The sequence below is a fragment of the Oreochromis aureus genome, linkage group 12 (assembly GCF_013358895.1).
Source record: "Oreochromis aureus strain Israel breed Guangdong linkage group 12, ZZ_aureus, whole genome shotgun sequence".
NCBI classification, from domain to species: domain Eukaryota; kingdom Metazoa; phylum Chordata; class Actinopteri; order Cichliformes; family Cichlidae; genus Oreochromis; species Oreochromis aureus.
Window position 1 is genome coordinate 6,261,463 of NC_052953.1, and position 23,000 is coordinate 6,284,462.

At 41.8% G+C, this 23,000-nt stretch overlaps 1 protein-coding gene and 2 long non-coding RNA genes across 4 annotated transcripts; 1 reads left to right on the forward strand and 2 right to left on the reverse strand.

Moving 5' to 3' along the window:
* Nucleotides 1-1,095: 1,095 nt before the first annotated feature.
* On the forward strand, nucleotides 1,096-22,594 carry LOC120443096 (protein FAM163B). Of its 2 annotated transcripts, none has more exons than XM_039620954.1 (3): nucleotides 1,096-1,223; nucleotides 6,717-6,832; nucleotides 21,574-22,594. In XM_039620954.1, the coding sequence occupies exons 2-3, from the start codon at nucleotides 6,740-6,742 to the stop codon at nucleotides 22,018-22,020; spliced, it is 540 nt and encodes a 179-aa protein (XP_039476888.1). In that variant the 5' UTR covers nucleotides 1,096-1,223; nucleotides 6,717-6,739; the 3' UTR covers nucleotides 22,021-22,594. The 2 variants fall into 2 exon arrangements, with proteins under 2 accessions (XP_039476888.1, XP_039476889.1); XM_039620955.1 differs by having other exon boundaries at nucleotides 6,717-6,821.
* On the reverse strand, nucleotides 10,868-12,001 carry LOC116310278. The gene is made up of 3 exons (XR_005615130.1): nucleotides 11,842-12,001; nucleotides 11,679-11,759; nucleotides 10,868-11,188 (listed from the first exon to the last, which is right to left on the reverse strand). It is a non-coding gene; the product is annotated as an uncharacterized LOC116310278 (long non-coding RNA).
* LOC120443097 lies at nucleotides 19,008-20,385 on the reverse strand. Its single transcript, XR_005615131.1, has 3 exons — nucleotides 19,801-20,385; nucleotides 19,636-19,716; nucleotides 19,008-19,145 (listed from the first exon to the last, which is right to left on the reverse strand). It is a non-coding gene; the product is annotated as an uncharacterized LOC120443097 (long non-coding RNA).
* Nucleotides 22,595-23,000: the final 406 nt, after the last annotated feature.

Genomic DNA, 23,000 nt, shown 5'->3' on the forward strand with positions numbered 1-23,000 from the left:
GACTTCACCTCAGCTTCAGTTGCACAGATGCAGCCTGCTAGCAAAGCTTGTATTAGCTAATTAATTAGCTTTCCACCCTCTTTATGGCTTCCCCAGAAAAAAAACAGAAAAAACCAAGTCCAGAAAAGTCCAGAGACCAGTGGGTGATAAAATGGAGAGTCTATGGTGTTAACTAACACAAAATAATAACATAATTTAGGGTGAAACAGCTTCACAGTTCAGATCTGTTCACGTGTTTTGACCAAAGATAACTGGTGACTTTTAAGCTTTAAGCTGCTGACTTTAAAACTGAAAAAACACTCTCAGTATCCTATAATTATATATAATTATATGTATATATAATTGTGTATCTCACACAGTTTTAAATATGTTAAGAAAATTAGTGAGTTTAGAAGAACTTTTTTTTTTTTTTACAAAGGTCATTTAGTGTCGAATATTTTCATATACTGGAAATTTTTCCACGTATTCTAAGAAGAGGGCAAGTACATTATTACAATTCTTTCTTTTCCCCCCCTGAATCTACCTGGATTTTACCTGTTTCTGCAGCGCGCTGCTGTGACGCACGTCGCGTCCTCTCTCGGGTCAGCATCGGAAATGTGTGCTGCTACACAGACAGGATGAGACCGGATCCAGTGTGCACAGCATACACCTTCAGTTACTTAGAAGCGGACCCGACCCTTTCTCCTCCTCTCTCGTCCTTGGGATCAGCCGCTTTTTGAAGATTTTGTTGGGACCAAAGCCAAGAGAAAATCTGGGGACCAGAAACTCGCACTGGGAATATTTCCAATCAGATTTCGGGATTTTTGAGTTCATGAGCGCTTTTGTACCTCCAACTTGCAACACAGCCAGTCATGAAAAAGTAAAAGAAGAAAGTGTGAGAAGACAGCTCCTCGATGAAAAAGAGCTGTATTGTTTTTCAGAATTGCGTTTTTACGCATATGCGTCTCAAACCTCAAACTTGGAGTGAAACACAGGCTGTGAAATTGCAGAAGATATTTGAAGATTTGTTTCTCTCACTGACGCACAAATTTCTACTCCTGGTTGTCATGGCTCACATCAGCGCGCGGATGTAAATAAAGATAAACTCACAGAGTTACAGATTGGGTAACATCCAGCATAAACGCGACTTTCCTTCCCCGTCACCTCTGGTCACAAAACGGGACATCCTGAAGCGGAGGTGCCGTGGTTAACGCCATGAGACCATCCAAATACTAATGTGATGGGTAAGATTACCACTTAATGCGCACATCGCCTGTCACGCGCGTTAGTAAGTCAAACACCATCTAGCCACGCATTTTCTTCCTCTTATCAGGTCTCCAAAAAACGCTTCCCACTGTGGGGGCATGAAAAAGTCATTTTAAATCAATTGTAGGTCTTAATTAGTTTTTTTTCCTCCAAATTTGTGGATAACTTTGTATTTTTATTTAGAACATAAGAATCTGCAGATGATGAATGGACGGAATGAAAGAGTGTTTAATGAAGAGAACCTGAACTGCGTTGAACCGCAGCCCGTACGCAAAATGATTCAATTCAATTCAGTTCAATTCAGTATTATTTATACAGCACCAAATCACAACAGCATTCCCACAAAGGCGCTTTATATGGTAGATCCTACAATAATTATTATAATGCTGGGTAATAATTGGATCATTAACTTCACTGTATTTACTGGATTATCTCCACATTCTAGAAACAGAAAGTCAGTCATTAGATGTACTTTTATAAAATCATGTTAGATTCATGATCCTACTGTTATTTTGTATGAAAATATGAGAAATCAGATTCATTCATTTTGCCTCTGAACTGTTTTCCTAGTTGAAATCATACATTTAACTACAAATTTACTTCTTCTTTTTTTCAAATAAGAAGCTCTAAACATTTCCTAGGTTGTTTAAAAAAAAAAAGCTTTAATCGTCTGAATGTAATTTAATAAAATGGTTAAAAAAAATCAAGAACTGGGTATATTTTCATAATTTTCTGACTCAGACTCTATATGATGTTTGTGCATTTGGATCACACACTGTGATAGAATTTGAGTGAAACTAACAGAAAGGGTTGAAGGAGAAAACCAGGTTTAATAGAACGGTCTCTTTATAACATAACTAGCACTGCATTAGTGCATTTTTCAGCACCTTTCCACCTTCCTGCCCTCTTTAACACAAGCCAGTTACTCAACAAATTACGGCTTTGACGAAGAAGCCACAGATTTTGGATAAACTGACAATAATTGTTATTACCATAAATTTGCTTTATGCTTTTTAATTCGTTCAGTCGAGAGTAAGAAACATCTAAAAGAATCTGTTTAAAAGAATTTTTGACATAAGAGTGAAACTTTCTGTTTTTCCTTTACCTGCTTCACAATGTTTACCTCCATCACCAATGAAGAGAAATGTAATAACATCAGTTTGGTGATAAACATCAGCCTTTCCATTACAAATAAACTCGTGTAAAGAATTTTCTAAAATTAAGAAGTTATTTTTCGAATGCAGGAAAAAGGTTTAATTTGTCTGGTTTTAGGATGTTATTGTGCTTTTCTAGAACATGTGCACAAAATTAGGTTGAAATATTTATATTTTTCTTGTTTTAAGAAAATTTCACTTCTGCAACCCATTTACTGGCAACAAATATTTATGAAAGCTGGATTAACATATCAGATTTATTTTCATTTTTAAGTCTAATGAAGAAGATATGTTGTGCTTAGTTGGATTGAAGCGCTCAGTAAGCACTGAAGGGTGGACTGATGGCTGTTGACCTTTGAGTGTGTGTGTGCGAGTGTGTGTTTTGTTTGGTCATTTGTGTATAATGCTGACTGGCTGTGTGGGTGTAAATGACTCTCCAGCCCTCAGGGGTGACAGGGTACTGTCACTATGGAAACCCAACGCAATAGCCAGTGATGAGTTGATCCTCAGCCTGCTGATGAGGGAGCTCATCAGCTCAGAGTGTGTTGTGTAAAATTTCTGAGTGGCTTCAAGTTTAAACGTGTCCGACTTTGATCGTGTCACAGCACGCCGACATACTGTCATCTTCAGCCTGCAGCCTTATTACAGATCATATGAAAATGATGCTGAGAGTTCAGATGGATTACGATGACAAAACGCATGTAGCATGAAAGTGTGGTCAAGTAGACCTGTGATGCACGGCTAACTGAGAGTTTACACTTCTTACAAAGACTCATCAGACTTGGAGAGTTTAATTCATGCATTAGTGTTTGGTTGCCATAAATTATGATCCACAGAGTTCTTAATTTTGGTTTAGCAAGTAGCTGTGACAGGCCTTTATCAGAAGAAACTCGCATGTACGTAGCTCAAACATAATGAATATTATATTATTATATATTCAGTATATAATAATATTTATTATTTACTGGGAACTGCTCACCTTTTGGCTACTTAAAATATTGTCATACCAAAAAGTGCTCTAAAAAGACTGTGCATCATAAAGCAGACTAGTCACATCCTAGTTTTCTGAACCAGAGTTTGCACTCAACCTTGCCGTCATTTATTTTTAATTCTAGAAAGTACCTTTTGGCTACTGTAGTTGTATTTGTATGTTTCTCCTGTTTGTCTAGTATCATGCAATCTTACAGCTCCACAGAACATTTATGGCATCTGGTAGCTTCTAGGTGGATTACCTCCACTCTCTGGTGATGAAGCGAAAACCTGTGGTTCTTCAAAAACCTGCATCAGGTTGGCTCTAAATGTGGCACAGTCCCTGCAGACTCCCAAAGAAAATGACAAACTTCAAACCAGAAATATGTTTTCAGCCTGGTACAAAACACAGATTTGGAGTTTATGGATAATTATCCTATTCATAACAACTGTATGCTCAATTTGGATACTAGTGAGTCTTAGAGTTAAGGGTACAGCTGCCTTGATTGACAGTGGAAGCCCACACAGGTTGCTGTAGATCAGGGGTCTCAAACTCCAGTCCTCGAGGGCTGGAGTCCTGAAACTTTTCCACGTGTCCCTGCTGCAACACACCTGAATACAATTAGTAGGTCATTAGCAAGACTCTATAGAGCTTGACTGCATGCTGAGGTGGCAATTCAGCCATTTGATTCATGTTACAGCAGCTTATGAGTGAATGAACACGGTGCAATAAAAGTACTTTTAGAAGTACATTTTTCCAATCACTTACATTTGCTTAAATGTACTTGAGTAGGGTAACTGGTTGCCACCTCGGCATGCAGTCAAGTTACATAGTCTTGCTAATGACCTACTAATTTTATTCAGGTGTGTTGCAACAGGGACACATGGAAAAGTCTCAGGACACCGGGCCCTGAGGACTGAAGTTTGAGACCCCTGCTGTAGATGCAAGCTGTATGCTTGACAGACGTATCTGAGAGAACTTGGGCTTCAATATCTTATCTAAAGATACTTTGGCTCATGAACTGGAGGAGTCAGGGAATCGAGCCACCTGCCTTCCGAATGATAAACAGTCCACGACATTGTGAGTTGCATCTGCACAGCTTATGGCTGCAGCTTTGTAACAAAGGTTGCTATCATTAACAGATAACTTATCACTCCACCCCATCAGCCAAATATGGACGTTTCTGTCTCAAAAAAACAGAAAACAAACCCAAACTGCTGAGCGATGGAAGATGATTAAAGACTCATGTTCAGGATCCACCAATGAGGGAGTTTTTTCTCCCTGATGAAGCTCTTGGCAGTTTCAGAGAATTTGTATTGTATTAAGATTTTTATGTTAGTCACATCTCCTTTCATGTTACTGTCTGCATCTGCCTGCTGGCATTTTAGTGTCTGTCAACATTCATGATTTATTTTGTAAATCATCAAGAAAACTTAAAGTCATGATGCAACATTAGAGTGACTGACTGCAGCCATTCAGTTGCCTCCAAGGGGAACCCGTCAGATTTCCTTCTGTTGACGCATTAAATGGTTGACGAACATTTGCTAGTGACGCAATAGTGTTTTAATTTTTCTTTCAGTTTACTAATACACATGTAATTCTGCTTTGGGACCATATCTATTAATTAAATATGAATGAAAAGCAAATAATACAATGTAATTACATAATGTTTCTGTTTTTCTCTTATGTAGTTTGAATGAGACAAACTCGATTAGATATAACATTTTTTCAATTTCTAAACTGAAAACAGTTTAGTGCATGTTTGTGCGCTAATGACTGCTTTATTGTTTAATTCTCAGGTTGTTTTAAGTGCATTTAGCTGAATGCCATCAAGTAACAGGCGCCAAATGTTTAATGGACAGTTAGCCTTTAAAATACTGACAAGTGAGGCTTGTTTCGATTTTTTCAACCTTCACAAAGTGTCTGTGAAGCTCTGAGCCCAGCTGACCAAACTTGATCTGAACACAGAGAAATTATACCATTTCTATTAGAAACTATACATTTGTACACCTCCTGATTATTGTCCTTTAATAATCCAGACACGATGAAAGGTATGAATAAACGTCCACTCAACTTGACAATATTTCTTACATGATTTCACAATGTCATTGAAAACTTTGAGAAGAGCTGTTTCAGTGGAACAATGCTACAAAATCCAGTTAAAAATGTATCGAGGACGCTTGATTATGGTTTGCTATGTTTAACTGAGCTCTCCTTAAAGTCTGGATCAAGTGGGAAATGCATTTTCTTCCTTGGACCTCTGGATTGTTGGCCGGCTTTGCACTTGGCCTACTGTGACTACATTTTCTGACCAATTAGATTACTGACAAAAATGAAGTATGAGAATCAACAAGCAGTATTTTCTGTAATGGCTGCTGGCAAGAGTTCAAACATTTTAGAGCTTCACGGCAGAGCCATAAAGTATAGTTGTAAAAATGTAACAGCAACATCATTATCTTTCCTACAGCCTCCCCACCCACCATCTGCATCCCTTTTCTCCTTATATATCATCATCATCTCTTTTAATTTTCCTTCCCTGTCACTATGCTCTCTCCCCCATAACATGATTTTCCTCATTACCTTCTTTTTCTCTGACCTTCTCCATCTTTGTGTCTCCTTCACCCTGCTTCTTTCCCCTCCTCTCATTATTTTCTTTCCATCTGTTCTTTTGCACCTCCTGGCTGACCTGTGCCTCTCTCTCGTCTTCCTTCTCTTGCTCCATTTCCAACCCAATCTCTTCTCTAATAAGCGTTTCCTGCATAGAAACCGTTACTTTCTCCCAAAAAAGCTTTTGGGCAAAGCCAAAGGGAAACTGCCAGCATTGTAATAAGTTTAGGTTTTTAAATGAGTTATTTTAATGAGTTTCAGTTACTTGAGCATAATAAACATTCTTATTTACCGAGAATTGAAAAAATCCACAGATTTCTGTCAAATAACATAACAAAGACTCATTGCAGACTCATTGCTTTTGTGCTGACTAATTGTCCTTACGTTGGTAAGTCACCAGCCAAATCCCAGTGTGAGTCAGGAAAACACTGCTAATATTCCCTCTGTGGTCTCCTTCTCCCTTTTGCCTTCTCTTCTTAGAAATGTTTAAAATAATTCCAAACTTAAGACCTTCTTTCAATCTGGATTTTAATTGAGTTTCCTTCAAAGCAATCATACGTATGTTGCTTCCGTGTTTGACCATTTAACCAGGTTTGATCGCTGATCTGGGTTTGCGCCCCAAACCCAGATAAACTGCCAAAAATGGCTGGATGAATAATTATTAGTTTCTGAGTCATGTGTGAAGTCCTTTAAACTACTCTAACCAAAAAATAAACTCTGACTCAATGCTTTGATTGCAGGGTGTTGATGGAGAGGATTTCGAATGTCAGCCGGGACAGTGGTCATCGCAGGAGGAATTTTGGCTACAGTCATCTTACTGACGATCGTCGCTGTGCTGTGTTTATGTAGGTTGCAGGTATGATTGTCTCCCTGTTCATTGCACATCTAAGGTTTAACAGAATGCAAAATGCACCTCAGCACCGTATTCATGAAAACAAGAAACTTGACGAATGTTCACACATGTAAACAAATGGATGTGTGCAGTGCAAAAAGCTGGGAGTAATTTGTTGCCCCAGACAGTTTTCCTAATTATCAAAGTAGTCCAAGTGGAACATTTCTGTGTTTACTGGATTTGTGTAACAATCTTTGCTTTTTTTTAGAAATCTACAGCTGACATCCAAATAGTGCAACACAACCTGCCGAGACAGAGCATACACACTAATAACAAATAACCCATGTTGAAATAAACCTCAACTGTAAGACCTTTAAAACCTAATGGGACTTTTTCTGAGACTTTCAGAAACTCACATCCACATGTTTTCTTCCTGAGTGAGTCCTAGCAATTAGCATGTAAGGTTGCAACTGTAGTTTTAGGAGTGATGGATGCTTTTTGTAATCACCTGCCAAATATCGTTTGAAAGTGATGGTCTGCAAGTGCCTTTCATGCACACACTCTCACAGAAACGTCAAGTATATGCTAGCTACACTGTTAGACTTTTCATCGCCACTTTACGGTAACATACTGGCGTCACTGTTGCCAGCGTCATACCGTGACGCCGTGTTACGGTAGCTTACCGTTCTGCAGGATGATACCGTTTTTGCTGGTGTGGTATAATACTCTTGGACAAATTATGGTAACGCACCGTAGCTTTTTTTACGGTATCTCACTGGCGTCACTGTCGCCAGTGAGATACCGTTATGTCGTTATGTCGTAAATTACGTCAACAAAGTAACATCATACTGTGATTAAGAAATTGGTATACTACCGTTTATTCACGGTATGTCACTGTAAGCCCGCTGCAAGGTAATAAACTGCAATATATTAACCAGTAACTTACCGTTATCACGCATCATCAGTACCAAAAATATTCATCTCTGCTAGAGGATACCGTTCCCAACAGGCGGTCATTTACTGTTTAACAGGTCGTAATTTACCGTAATTTCAGTTAACAGTAACATACTGTAAGAGACTGGAGGGTTCCAAAAAAACTGGATGGATGGATGGATAGATAGACACACACACACAAAATATAATTCATGTGCTTTACACCACTTTTATTTCAGTTCTGATTTTCCTCTGCAGAAATACACATTTCCAAAATCAAAAACTGAAAAGAACTGAAAACATATTTTGATTGAGGAAGCACTTGTTTTTACTAAACCATGTAATCCATTATTTTCTCAGATGGTTGTACAAACAATAACGATATTATGTCATATCCATATCATGGCAGACAACATATGCTCAAGTGTTGGGTTTTCTTAGTTATATTTTGTAGGGTCTTAAACCTACAATGTGAAGTGCCTTGGCATTCATTTTGTTGGCACCATACAAATAAACTGAATTGTAATGAATATAATATCAAGCCCCACACTTCTGCCTTTATATACACTTTGTCCAAAATACTGGCTCACACCACCAAATCAATGCACAAAGCAGGGTCCACAAGGACATGGATGAGCGTGTGTGGTGTGAAGGAACTTGACTGACCTGCACTGAACCCTGACCTTGCTTTGTGGACTGAGTTCATTGATTTGTAGGGTGAGCCAATACATGTGACAATTAAAGTGTAAGTAGCTGCAATAATTTTTAACAAACGGGTAAAAGAAGGAAAAAAAAATCAACACTGTTGCACTCAAAAAACCTGTTGGACAGAGACAGCGTCTTGCAAGATGGCAAGAGAGCTTGTCTTCATTGTTGCTCATCTTGTGTAAATGTCCAGAAAGCATGGGCCATGGATCATCTGTGGAGACACAGGTAACAACACATTGGTCACTTAAATTATACAAGAAATTCACTAAAAATGGCAAAAACAGTTACCTAATTTGAAGTTCTCCACTCAAATTCAGTAAGCCACTGGAGGAAAGTTGTGACATGAGGGTTAATGTGAACAACCTTTTCGCTTCACAGTGGTCCCAGTCTTTCTGCTTGTCCCAACCTTGGAGGTACATTTTGTTCCCTCTTCAGGGTTTATCCTTACAAAAACCTTGCACACGCTGACTCCTGGTATTCCAGGTTCAATACATAGAATGAACCAAAGAAGACTGACATTGCATCAGCAAAGATGTTCTCTTTGTCCAGCTCAACAATTACACGCCCCTCTGCACTCACCATCCAGCAGGTGGCGGTCATTGAACTTTTGTCCTTAAATGTATAGGGGCAACATGTTGTCATTATGCAACATAAAATAATTTCAATACTTCACTTCTTCACACTGTCTAGATAGTCATAAAGCAAATAGCTATGTACAGTTAATTATTAATGGCCTTATGTACATAAGTCCGTTTTAACATATTATAATTGTACATAATTGGGAATTATTCTGCCCATTAAACACACCTAACAAAGAGTCAGCCCAATTAAATTACCGGAGATGAATCAACTGTATGGTTATTTTGGAGTTTATAGTTTGTTCTGCTGTTAAACTTTACAGTATTGACTTCAGTATTTTTGCTGTTGGTGTAGCTAGATTACTATGTTGATCAGTAATATGTAATGTGAAATTTGATATTGTTACTTTGCTGGATTCACTGAGACACATGTCCAACAACCTTGGTTTATAAAGAAAATTACAGAAATTTGAGCTAACAAAACAGAGACTGGATACCTGTGTCCACGAAAAGCTCCTGTGCCAAACAGAAATTTTAATATGGTCTAATCAGCTCTATTTCATAAATGACTTCTTACCAAGCATAATCAGCCTTGGGGTGCTTGGCAGGCTTTTTTAACATGCAAACTGAACAATATAAATTTGCGTGCACTGAAGCCACAAAATTTAGAAATACACAGTTGCAAAAGTTCAGTGACCAATTACCTTTCCTGAATGACATATGCAATGCAAAAAATAAGAGTATTGTCAATAGGGACCAATTCCCAGTTTTACATGATCAAAATTATTCACAAAAGGCTTCAATAAACAGAAAATGTGTGCCGACAAGAGAGCAGTGCACAAAACGAAAAGATATTTGAGCTCGACGCTTTAATGGGTTTAACATGACTTAGTCAGCACTCCGCACCGCACAGGTAGTACAAGCACACCTGAAAACACTGACCAGCTAACAGCTTTAAGCATTTGGGCGCAACCTCGGTAGTTCACCGATTCACCTGTTGCAAAAGCGTCCAAGTTTCTATCAAGTCTCATAAATCCATCGGCAACTATTACCTAACTAGTCTTTTGAGTCTCCACATTCATAGCTATTGACATTTTGTCTTAGCATTTGAATGAAAATATCCTGGTAGGGTAGCTTAAAAGTCAAAACAAACAGTAATAAGAACGCATTTCGGACTTCTCTCGAATAAGTGAAAAACACTTACCTTCAGACTGATTAGCTGGTTCGATCCAACTTTAATGTGTCCCATGTCAGTCCGTTTTAGGGAAAAAGTGTTAAGTGGTTTCATTTAATTTTGGGATACTCCCGCATGGACGAGCAATTTGGAGTCTAGCAGAGTTATCACGAATAGCATACGATCTTCAGATATAATCCAATCAACCTTGCATTTAACCCGATTGAACATCCAGTTACCTCTGACTACTTCTAAGTTGCACATGTTAACGGTCTCATCATCACTCTGTGCTGCAGCGAACTGGATCTGTGGCACAGAATAGTTGATGGTCATGTTGTTCTCCTGCTTTGCAGCTTTGTTTGAGTGTGAATTGCGGCTAAAGCGTGCAAAACTAAGAGAAGCAGATCAATATTTTCTTCTTGTTGTTATTTAATGGTGGTTGGCAACCAGCGAAAGGAGCATTAACCACTCGAGCAATATTTTCTATCCCCATTGTTGTTTTGAAAGTGAATACCCGACGTGTGTGTAACCAACTTTAAGGTATAAAGGTGAATTACAGCACAATAACTACTTGGGCTCGTAATGAGGCCCTAGCCAGTATCAGAAGATGCCAAATTCGTATGGAGCCAAAGTATTGAGCAGCAATAATGACCTGGACACAATGTCAACGTTTGAGTAGCCACTCTTGTATTGCTACAAGATATAAAAAAACAGTGTCCAATCTGTACAGGAAAAAGTACAAAACAAAACAAACAGTGTGCACACTTAAAGAAAATGAAAGTACTCGTTGGGGCCCTTTAAGAATTTAGAGTTAAGTTGGCAATAGCCAACTTCAAAGGTCCTTGTGAGTGTAATTGAAATGTATGAGTGTGTGGGTGTGTATCTTCTTTGGGGTAGATCGTCCTCAAAGTGGTTGGCTCGCCATCTATCACGACCGGAATTTTGTCCTGGTCCTCAGACTTTTCTGTCCTCTCCAAAAAACCTGACCTATAACCCAGGTCATAAAATGTACATTCTAATCAGACTTTCTTTCAGATGCATTGTTTAAGGTTAAAATGTAAAATCAAAATATTGCATCAACCTCGTATTCATTGCATCAACATCTTAAATCTTATCAAATCTCACAGTTCTGTTGTACAACATTCAATTTTCAAGTATATCAAATATGAGAACTAAACATCTAAGTTGCTCAAATATTTCTCTATTCATGTAAACATTAATTAAACAATACTTATGGTAAGTAACCATTGACATTCAAAATACAATACACCATAACAATTCAGAACTATGTGCAAATAAGCAATAAAATACACATGTGAGTTCAGTTCAGAGGCATTAAAGCAGTGTGCTTAATTTCTCCACACTAAAGGCCTATTTGTGAGAGAGAAATGCACTAAAAATTACCCTCCATGTTACTTTAAACTCACAGTGAACTGACAACAATTAGCTTTAGAGCGGCTAAGAACATGTTGCTCACCGTTGCTCTGTTTCACAAAAGCCTAACACACGCTGGTGTTGAAATTGCAGCAGCTCTCCGGATGAAAGGTGAGTGGTTAGCCTGTGAGAGACCGAGCTAGCATTAGCGTGATCACGACGGTAAGTCTCTACAAGTTTTTTCCTTCGAATAACACTCGTCTTACCGACGTTGCTTCTCTCCTTCATCCAGCCACTCGACTCCGGACATCCAGCAGGTAAGTATGCTGGCTTTCCTTCCTCTCAATTCTTAGTTTTTCCTCTCTTTCGTCCGTGGATTTCTCAGTTTCAGTAGCAGATGCCTCCACTCCTCTAGCTGAGATGAGAAAAACCGGGAGCACCATGCACCTTCACCTCACTTCCTGGCTGACAGGGTCAGTGCGGCCCGCGAGGCTCTGATTGGTCGCTGAGCTAGGTGCCGTCACGTGGGGTGAACTGAGAGGTGCATTCAATGGTCATAGGAAATATGACGTTCTGTTGATGTGGACAGTTCAAATAAAGAGAATAAACACTCTCTTTCTTTATCATTGGTGTAAATGTGTTTTTTCCATCTGGGCTACACCCTCCCCTCCTGAACTCATGCACGTCCCTGTGCATGGTAGACAGTTAGATGATGATTATTCGAGGGGTCAAGGAAGGGGGTGGAACCAATTCTTCACCATCACTGATGACATCTCCCCAAGCTGAAGACAGGCCTTGCAAGAATGATTTTGCCGCTGTGATCAGGGGATTGCCTAGCTCCGTATAGTCCAGCCGTCGTGGCGGGCGACGGTTTCTCTCAGATCTCCTGACAAAATCATTTGTATGTGTGGTTTCCCCTGTATCCATTTGGACTGCTTCCTCCATTCTCTCCTCAGGATTCGCACCTCTGGTGCCAGCCTCCTCAACTGGAAGTTGCTCTTCTTGGACGTCTGGATCATCAATGGGTGAGTCATTTTCAATCAAGGTTGTTTCATCCACTTGTTCGGTTGGTGTGACTCCATTGGTAGATAAGTACTCAGTATTAGCTGTAGTACTGTTAGGCATATCAGGCATGTTGCCAAAATCAGATTGGCTGTCAAAATCAGGTGGGTTGTCAACATCAGCAACATTTAGAGGTCTCTCACTCACCGTGTGGACAGGGGGACTGAACCAAACAGGAATGAGCAGATCATCATCTTCATCCGAGGAGTTCTCTTCCTCTAGCGCTGGATTTGCACGGGTTCTTGGCCTGCGTGACACTGGCTTCTGTACATGCTCACTGCTTTCCTCCACAGGTAGGTAGCCACATGGTAGCAACAGATCCCGGTGTAGTGTCCTTAGGGGACCATCTTTGTTTTCAGGCTTCACTGTATATACTGGGAGGTTGCCTGCTCTACTCACCACTACATGCACAGTGTGTTCCCACTTGTCTGAAATCTTATGTTTCCCCCGGATGCGGACATTCCTGACCAATACCCGATCTCCAGCTTCTAAGTCTGAGGCAGTTACATGTCTGTCAAACCTCATTTTGTTCTTGTGAGCTATCTTTGCAGCCTTGTCCATAGCTAACTTGTAGCTTTCTTTGAGACGTGATTTGAGTTTTTGCACATATTCAGAGTGAGATGAGTGTCGTTCCTCTTGTACTGGCAGGTTGAATGCAAGGTCAACTGGCAACCGAGGTTGGCGTCCGAACATCAGTTAAATGCGGGTGAAACCAGTCACTTCATTCCTGGTGCAGTTATAAGCGTGGACCAGGGGTCTTACATGGTCACGCCAACAGGACTTATCTTGATCACGGAGAGTGCCCAACATGTCAAGCAAGGTACGATTAAATCGTTCCACAGGATTGCCCCTAGGATGGTATGGGGTTGTCCTCACCTTGTGGATACCAGCCACCTGACAGAGTTCCTTGATTGTGCGGGACTCGAAATCTGGACCCTGGTCACTATGCAACTTTTCTGGGATGCCATAGTGTACCATAAAGTTCTCCACAGACACTTTGCTACTGTGCGGGCCTTTTGATTAGGTGTGGGATAGCAACCGCAAATTTAGTGAAGTGGTCTGTGATCACCAATATATCCTTGGTTCCACTCTTGTCAGCTTCCAGGGACAAGAAGTCCATGCACAAGAGTTCAAGAGGTCGTGTCGTGTTAATGTTGACCAAGGGGCGCTCTTTCGGTCGTGCCTTCCTCCGCACGCATCTGCCACATGTCCTCACTTTCCTTTCCACGTCCAGGGCCATCCTTGGCCAATAGAATCTGGCCCTTGCAAGGTCCAGTGTACGGTCGACTCCCATGTGACCCATATGGTCATGCAGGCTGGTGAGGACTGTGTTGCGAAGCTCAGCCGGAAGTACAAGCTGGTAGGTCGTCTGGGACCCCTCTTGGCGTCGCCTGTACAAGACATTGTTGCGGAGCTCAAGGCGGTTAAGCTCCCCGGAGGAGGTGGAAGTTCAGGGAGCTGTGTGCATGCGGTTGGAGGTGGTGTGTCCCCATGTTCGATCTGGGAGATAACATGCTTTATACACTGATCGGCTCTTTGCTCGTCTGCCAGCTCTGCCTCAGTTAGATGGGGAACGGTTGGCAGACCTCCAAACTGTTCCTCCTGCCCATAGCTATCAGGTACAGCGCTAGGAGACATAGCAAGAACCTCCACCAAGGCAACACAATCTGCATCTGCCTCTCTCTCATCGTCAGGACTGACGCTGTAGGTGAACTGCCTCTCACAGATTGCTTTCACCACAGACTGATTTACTGGCATTGACGTTGTCTGGATCACAAAGGTGATCTTGAGTGAACTGTTGTATCGTTCTCTCTCTTTTTGTGATTTCAGATCGTCCGCTAGCCCTCCGTGTGGTCTGCGTGATAATCCATCCGCATCTCCATTCTGTTTCCTGGACGATAGAGGAGTTTGAAAGAGAATGTGGACAGTGCTGCTAGCCACCTATAGCTAGTTGCGTCAAGTTTTGCTGAAGTCAGAATGTAAGTCAGCGGATTACTATCCGTTACAACGGTGAAGTGGTTGCCGTGAGAGATAGTCGCTGAACTTTTCTGTGACTGACCACTTGAGCGCCAGAAACTCCAACTTGTGCGCTGGATAGCGATTTTCGCTCCGTGACAGCCCTCTACTTGCATAGCCTATGACTCTAAGTTGGCCCTCTTGCTCCTGATACAACACAGCACCGAGCCCGGTGGTACTGGCATCGGTGTGCAATATATAGGGCTTCTGAGGGTCAGCAAAGGCAAATACAGGGGCTGAATTGGTGAGACTTTTGATGACTGACTCGAAGGCTTGCTGGCAAGCTGGCGTCCAGCGACCTCGAAGGGCTCTTTTGGGTCATGGTACTGATGTGCAATTTGTCTTGTGTTTGCTTTTGATTTCTTGTGGCTAGGTGGGTACCCGAGGTTAAGTTGTGGAGAGGTTTCACAATGCTGGAATACCCTTAACGAACCTTCTATAGTACCCAGCAAAACCAAGCGACTTTAACTCTCGCAGAGTCTGGGGACAGGCCATGTCTTAAGAGCCGAAATCTTCTCAGGGTCAGTCTGAACACCATTTCTGGAGACCACATGTCCCAGATAACGGACTGAAGTCTGGAAGAAGACGCATTTCTCTGGTGACAGCTTTAACCCAAACTCTTTCAGGCAGTGAGCACTTTCATGAGTCTTTCTTCGTGTTCCTCAAGGGTTCGGGAGAATACTATCACGTCATCAAGAAAGACCAACGCATCCTTCAAATGCATATCCCCATGCACCGCTCCATTAACCTCTGGAATGTGCTGGGGGCGTTCGTCACACCCTGAGGCATTCTGTTGAACTCCCAGAAGCCGAGAGGGCACACAAAGGCCGTCTTCGGTTTGTCTGCTTCTTCGACCTCGATCTGGTAGTACCCTGATTTTAGATCAAGAACAGAGAACCACTGAGAACCATTGAGGGCTGAGAATGTGTCCTCTAGCTTCGAAGGCTGTACGCATCTTTTATAGTCTGGAGGTTTAGACGCCTATAATCAATGCACAACCGGACTTGGCCGTTCTTTTCCGGACAACCACTATGGGTGACGCAAATGGGGACTCTGACTCTCTGATAACTCCTGCATCAAGGGTTCCTGAATGTGCTTCGGACGGCCTCAATGTCCCGTGGGTGGATTGGCCGGGCACGTAGTTTGAAAGGCGTGTCATCTGAAAGTTTTATATGATGTCGCACCTGGTCCGTCCGGCCAAAGTCCAGGTCATGCTGTGCAAACACCTCAGGCATGCTGCTGAGCTGCTGAGTGATGCGCTGTTTCCATTCCAGTGGAACTGGGGAGTCACCAAAATTGAAAGTTATGGTGGGCTCTTGGGATGACGGAGTCTCTGGAGTTCTCTGGGATGGTTCTGACTGTTTGGTCTTGTTGTGCTCCTTTAATAGGATGGTCTGATAAGCACTAACCTCTGCAATAGTGCACTTGGCAGGGATGACAATGTCGTGGTCAGACTCATTGCTTATAACAACTGGCAACTTGTGGGGCCACCGCTGGGGGAAGTCAACCAGACCGGCTTTAAGTAACAGGCCACCGGGCAAGGGGGACGATGACGGGTACTCAACGATAACTGATTTTTCATCCTGAAGGCCCCTGCCAAAGGCGACTCCCTCCACCACTACAGTTGAACCAGCTGGAATGAGTTGAGGCACCTTGCCTTGCAGCTTCACTACACCCTGATGGTTGTCACTTGTCTGCTTTCGTCTCAACTCAATGATTTTGAAGACTACTTTGTAGCCATGTGGAAGGGATTGACGATCGGCTAAGTCAGTCTCTGAGTAAATGTCGAACAGTACATCTAGGGTGTTTGTGCCTATGAGCATGAGGGATTGTGAAGTGTCAGGGACGATTAAAGCAAGTGTGTTCACATCTACTGGAACACCTATAAAGTCCTTTGGAAAAGTTATGGTCATTTCTATATAGCCAAAGTAAGGCACCAGCTGGCCATTAGCACCTTCCACTTCTAAGAGGTCATGTAGTGGCTTGATCTTCTGCTCTGAAAGGTGCTGCTTGTAAAATGACTCAGGAACAGTGGTAACTTGGGAACCTGAGTCAAGAAGGCAGTTGACTTCTTCACCTCTCACAGTCACTTGAGCTGTACTCTTGGTGCCAATCAACTGTTTAGGGAGTTGGAAAAATTGTTTCTGCTCGGAATGTTTTAAGCCAGAACATGCTTGTGCTTTGACATTCTTTGCTGGGCTACTTACTTTGTTAACCTCAGCTGTGATTTTGTCGCCATTGTTTACGTCTGAGGGACGTTGTTGACTCTCCTCAGCTCCTGTTTGTCCCACAACAGGAACTGTTAGTCGTTTAAAGCTGAGTCTGAACCATCTTGCGCTTCCCACTGACGCTGTTTTGCCTCCAACTGCTTCTTTTTCTCTGCCACTAGGTTAGGGTTAGCAGGGTCAACACAGCATGGAGCGATGTGCCCATCTTCACCGCAGTTGAAACAATACCAGGGCTTGGGTCGGCCTGTTTGCCTCTTTGAAGTCTGTCTTTGCATACGTCCATCTACATCATGTGGCTTTGACATCTTACTCAGCGGCTTCCCTGCAGATCCCTTGCTGTTAGCAAACTTTGGTTTTTCTGTGACATGAATGTAATTAATTGACTTTGCAGACTCGCTACCTGCTTTCTCAGATCCTCAATAGCAGCGATGCTACTCTCATGTTTCTCCTCTGGTTCACAAACACGTGCACCCTGGGACTGTAACTGAGTTCTCTGCTTTGTGGTGCCAATGTGTTTTCTCATGCGACTAGTTTTTGCTTGCTGTCGATCTTCCTCAGAGCGAATCATTAACAAGAGGTCTGAGAATTGGGGTGGGCTGCTCTTCTTTTGTTCAAGTTGCAGGGTGCTGATTAGGTCGTTGTCCCAACATCCCCTGCAGAACTGTTTAAGGAGATGTTTGTCCACTTCTTCACATGCGACTCCCCCCCTCTTCGTGGCTCTGTTTAATGCTAGCTGTAGCCGGTGAAGGTAAGTGGATGATTTCTCACCTGGATCTTGAAGGGTGTTGAGGAATTGAGCGAAAAGTTCCTCGCCATCTTCTACAGTGCCAAAGGCTGAATCTAGAAGCTGCAAATAAGTCGCAGGTGGTGACTCAGGCCGTAAACTCTTAACTATATCAGCTGCTGGTGGGAGCAGGCTCTCATGGATTTTTCTGGATATTTGCAGGGGGGACATGCTGGGATCATTTTGGAGCAGTTCAATCTGTGTGCGCCACGTGTCATAATCAGTTTCATTGTTAGGTCTGGGAACCTTACCAGAGAAGGAACGGAGTCTCACCTGGGACTGGATGTGTGGGACAACATCTTGCCTTAAATCGATATGCTCTACCACGACCTTCTGAATGTCAGGTGGGTTCAAGTCACTCACTGAAAGGGACGCTGCTCTCCTTCCATTAGTGAGGGGAACATGATCAGTGGCACCAATATCACTTGGTGTGACATCTGAATGTGAGGTGTGACACTGTTGCTCTTTAGGAGCGGGCGGAGATACGACAGTAGGCTCGGCATACGTGGGGGAAGGTTCTTCAGTGGTAGGTCGCATGGCTTCAACATCCTCCCCAATCTGACACATCATCTCCTTCAGCACCTCACCGTAGTCTTTGCCACTCAGCTTGGCTAGGTCCTTGAGTTCAGCTAAGTAGGTCTTTGTAACATTACTCCCAACCTTGGTAGTGTACATGCTACTGAGTGTTCTAATTTCATAGACAATGCTGGGGTCAGCTTGTGCTGTGCACGTGTATGGTAAGCGAGGTTCTAAACCTTCTAAGGCTGAACTGCTAGAGTATTCAACGATCAGGTTTTGGTAGAAGTCGGACAGTGAATCATCAACAAAAAGGACTCTTGCGATTTTACCATACTGTTTCAGGAAGTCAATAACCTGTTCATCTTTTTCAGATACCCGTGTTATCCCAGTGACAACAACTGCATTAGGTATTTTGACACCAGACTTTTGTATGAAATCCATACTGATCATTGCCTCAATATTGATGCTCAAATCAAATGGCTCCTGGCTGGCTCGCCACTTCTGTAACCAACTTTAAGGTATAAAGGTGAATTACAGCACAATAACTACTTGGGCTCGTAATGAGGCCCTAGCCAGTATCAGAAGATGCCAAATTCAGTATGGAGCCAAAGTATTGAGCAGCAATAATGACCTGGACACAATGTCAACGTTTGAGTAGCCACTCTTGTATTGCTACAAGATATAAAAAACAGTGTCCAATCTGTACAGGAAAAGTACAAAACAAAACAAACAGTGTGCACACTTAAAGAAAATGAAAGTACTCGTTGGGGCCCTTTAAGAATTTAGAGTTAAGTTGGCAATAGCCAACTTCAAAGGTCCTGTGAGTGTAATTGAAATGTATGAGTGTGTGGGTGTGTATCTTCTTTGGGGTAGATCGTCCTCAAAGTGGTTGGCTCGCCATCTATCACGACCGAATTTTGTCCTGGTCCTCAGACTTTTCTGTCCTCTCCAAAAACCTGACCTATAACCCAGGTCATAAAATGTACATTCTAATCAGACTTTCTTTCAGATGCATTGTTTAAGGTTAAAATGTAAAATCAAAATATTGCATCAACCTCGTATTCATTGCATCAACATCTTAAATCTTATCAAATCTCACAGTTCTGTTGTACAACATTCAATTTTCAAGTATATCAAATATGAGAACTAAACATCTAAGTTGCTCAAATATTTCTCTATTCATGTAAACATTAATTAAACAATACTTATGGTAAGTAACCATTGACATTCAAAATACAATACACCATAACAATTCAGAACTATGTGCAAATAAGCAATAAAATACACATGTGAGTTCAGTTCAGAGGCATTAAAGCAGTGTGCTTAATTTCTCCACACTAAAGGCCTATTTGTGAGAGAGAAATGCACTAAAAATTACCCTCCATGTTACTTTAAACTCACAGTGAACTGACAACAATTAGCTTTAGAGCGGCTAAGAACATGTTGCTCACCGTTGCTCTGTTTCACAAAAGCCTAACACACGCTGGTGTTGAAATTGCAGCAGCTCTCCGGATGAAAGGTGAGTGGTTAGCCTGTGAGAGACCGAGCTAGCATTAGCGTGATCACGACGGTAAGTCTCTACAAGTTTTTTTCCTTCGGAATAACACTCGTCTTACCGACGTTGCTTCTCTCCTTCATCCAGCCACTCGACTCCGGACATCCAGCAGGTAAGTATGCTGGCTTTCCTTCCTCTCAATTCTTAGTTTTTCCTCTCTTTCGTCCGTGGATTTCTCAGTTTCAGTAGCAGATGCCTCCACTCCTCTAGCTGAGATGAGAAAAACCCGGGAGCACCATGCACCTTCACCTCACTTCCTGGCTGACAGGGTCAGTGCGGCCTGCGTAGGCTCTGATTGGTCGCTGAGCTAGGTGCCGTCACGTGGGGTGAACTGAGAGGTGCATTCAATGGTCATAGGAAATATGACGTTCTGTTGATGTGGACAGTTCAAATAAAGAGAATAAACACTCTCTTTCTTTATCATTGGTGTAAATGTGTTTTTTCCATCTGGGCTACATGTGCGTCATACGTCACGTTGTACGTCAGGTGAAGGTGTGGTGTCGGCTATCGCACCTGTCGCATTAAAAAGCTTTGAAAACGTAACAATTGATTTAAAAACACAACCCAACGCGCTAAACTGTGATAATGTGCAGAGCATATTATTAGGTTAGTTCACTGTAGTTAGGCAGAGGTGTCTTAAAAAGTACCACCTTATACAAACAACAAATGAAGGTCCAGAAAGAATAAGAAGAGAAAAAGGAACACCCTGCTAAATTAAGTCATTTTTAAACATTACTCTAAATGTAGCCATTAGTATTTGTTGCTGGCCATACAAAAATAAGTATACTTCAATTATATTTCCCAAGTATACCTTACCTAGTACGTATACTAATAATGCTTCTTGGGACTATATTGGCCCCCGTTTTAGTACATAACAGTATTCTAGAAATTAACTTTTAGATGTACTTTTGTTCACCATAATTGTACTAGCATAATGTCATAATGTCTACAAGAGTATAATTAAAATATACGCGACTCTATCACAATACTAACCTTACAAGTATACTATTAATTAATAGTATTACTAATGTTTCACATTGTTTGACTTAACAAATACATTTATTAATATATGAGGTTCCATTCAGTTCAAGGAATTAAATTTTAGTGTGGCTGCAACTTACTCCTTAAGTTAAAAATTATGCTGTAGTTTATATGTTATACTACTTTCACAGTGAATCACATTTTATGGTAATACACTCTGAATGAGGATTTAAGTAATTACTTTTAGATCTACAGTAGAAAACAACAGAAAACCGGATGGTGTAATAGTATAATCTCAGTAACATCACCAGTTGTTACATTTGCTGTATTTACAGCTGTTTCCATGAGTACGGTGAGTTACCGTAAAAATAATGTAATCTCATGGAATTTTCCCACAATTACATGCAAATTACAGTACTAAACTGCTAACATCCTTTAGAGTTTTTTACTGTTGATTTTGCAGTACTAAGCTATGGAAATTACTGCAAAGGCTAACAGTGTACTTGCTAGCTTTGAAAGCTCCTCAGGTGGCAGTTTGTTCTTCATCTTTGTGATTCTGTTTACATCTGATTTCTTCCATGTTACCAGTAGGTGGTCATAGATAGACGGTTCACTGCTTTCATGAAAATGTTAAGACTCAGACAAAGACATGCCAACTAGCTCACTGCACTCGCTCGCTATCTTTCAAAGTTACACAAACCAGCTTGTTTTTTCACGCTCTATATTTACTGTGGTTCATACTCATAGTAAACACTGATCCGATTGGTTGAAACATTTGTTTTGAAAGAGCTCATTCTTTTCTCCTTTGGTTTATCGTTTGTCTTTTTAAATGTCTGACTCTCACCTGGTCCAGTATTACTGCTGTAAGAGGGAGGAGTCTGAGAAGGGGGAAGAGGAGGAACCTGAGCTCGCCACCATGTCGCCGTCTCGCCCACTGGCTCTGTCGGCTCCTCCTACACCTCCGACGCCAGAACAATACAGTGACGAGCCCGAGACGTACCCTCCCACTTTCCTCACTGAAGCCAACGGCCCCGTCAGCTACTCACCTCCGCCTCCGCCGCCACGCAGGTGCTATCGCTCGCACGCCTTCTGCCCTTCCTGTGCCCGCTGCTCACTGCCCTTCTACTTGCAGCACCCAGAGAGGCTGTGCAATGGCGGTCGCAGGATCAGCTACAGGACTGTGCAGCAGCAGGACATGGAGTTGCCCATGGATTTGGCCAGCTTCTACCAGAAGCTGAACCTCATCCGCCAGGTCACCATGAAGGAAGTAGTCACCCACAGCGTCAGCACCGACGTTTAGGAAAGCAGCACCGCTGATTTAAACGACTCGATACACATTCAATTATTTCAGCACTGTGCTGTCAGTGTTATACTGATAAATGGCTTTTAGACAAAACTTCAGGGCAGCGATGATGGAAGTCTGCAACGCTAAAGCAAAAAGGTGAATGCATCACTGAAACACACGAAGGGACTAATTTCAAAAACTGCTCCTTTTATTTGCTGAATAGCTAGGTAAGTAGCTACTCAACATATCTGCCGTCAAAGCATAAACAAGAATCGACATTAAAAAATATTTGTAATGTGAGTTTTTTTCAGTAACTTCAACACAGATTTCATTTGTTTAAATGCACCACACCAGTGCGAACAGCGGAGGTAAGAGAAGTAAGTCTGTTTGTGTGGATATTAAAGCTAATGTCAGACCAAAACAAGCAAATATTATGTGTGAGTGTATCGAAGCCTGCTCTCTCTGTCCCACAGAGCTCCACTGTTGTTCCTAAAATAGTTAAATATCTCACTGTTGACCTCGGTGTTCTTTCATTAGCATGAATGCAAACATTGTAGCTTACGTAGGCCTAGCCCCGCACACACCGTCCTGCTGTCACAAAAAACCACTGAAGCACCAAATGTAGATTAATCTGTCACTGAAAATAGTCCCCAGCTAATGGTCTGTTAAACCCAACGATTGAGAAAATAATATTTTCAATAGAGAGTATTTATTTGTATGTAAGCTGTTTTTCAACTCTTACACAAACACTCGGTTTAACTTCAGGTAAAAGCTCATAACTGCACAGACACGGTCTCTTCCTTTGAAAGAGTGATGGGTGTTGAGACCAAAACGAACAGCAAAGTTTTTACGCAGCGATTACATACAGATTCATGCCAAAATCATTTTTGGCAAATATATATGCTCCACGCAGAGTTGAGATTGTCCGAAAGCACTGACAATCAGAAACAAAGGACACGCTTTTACAAGTTGTAATCAGAACGTTCAGAGTAGAG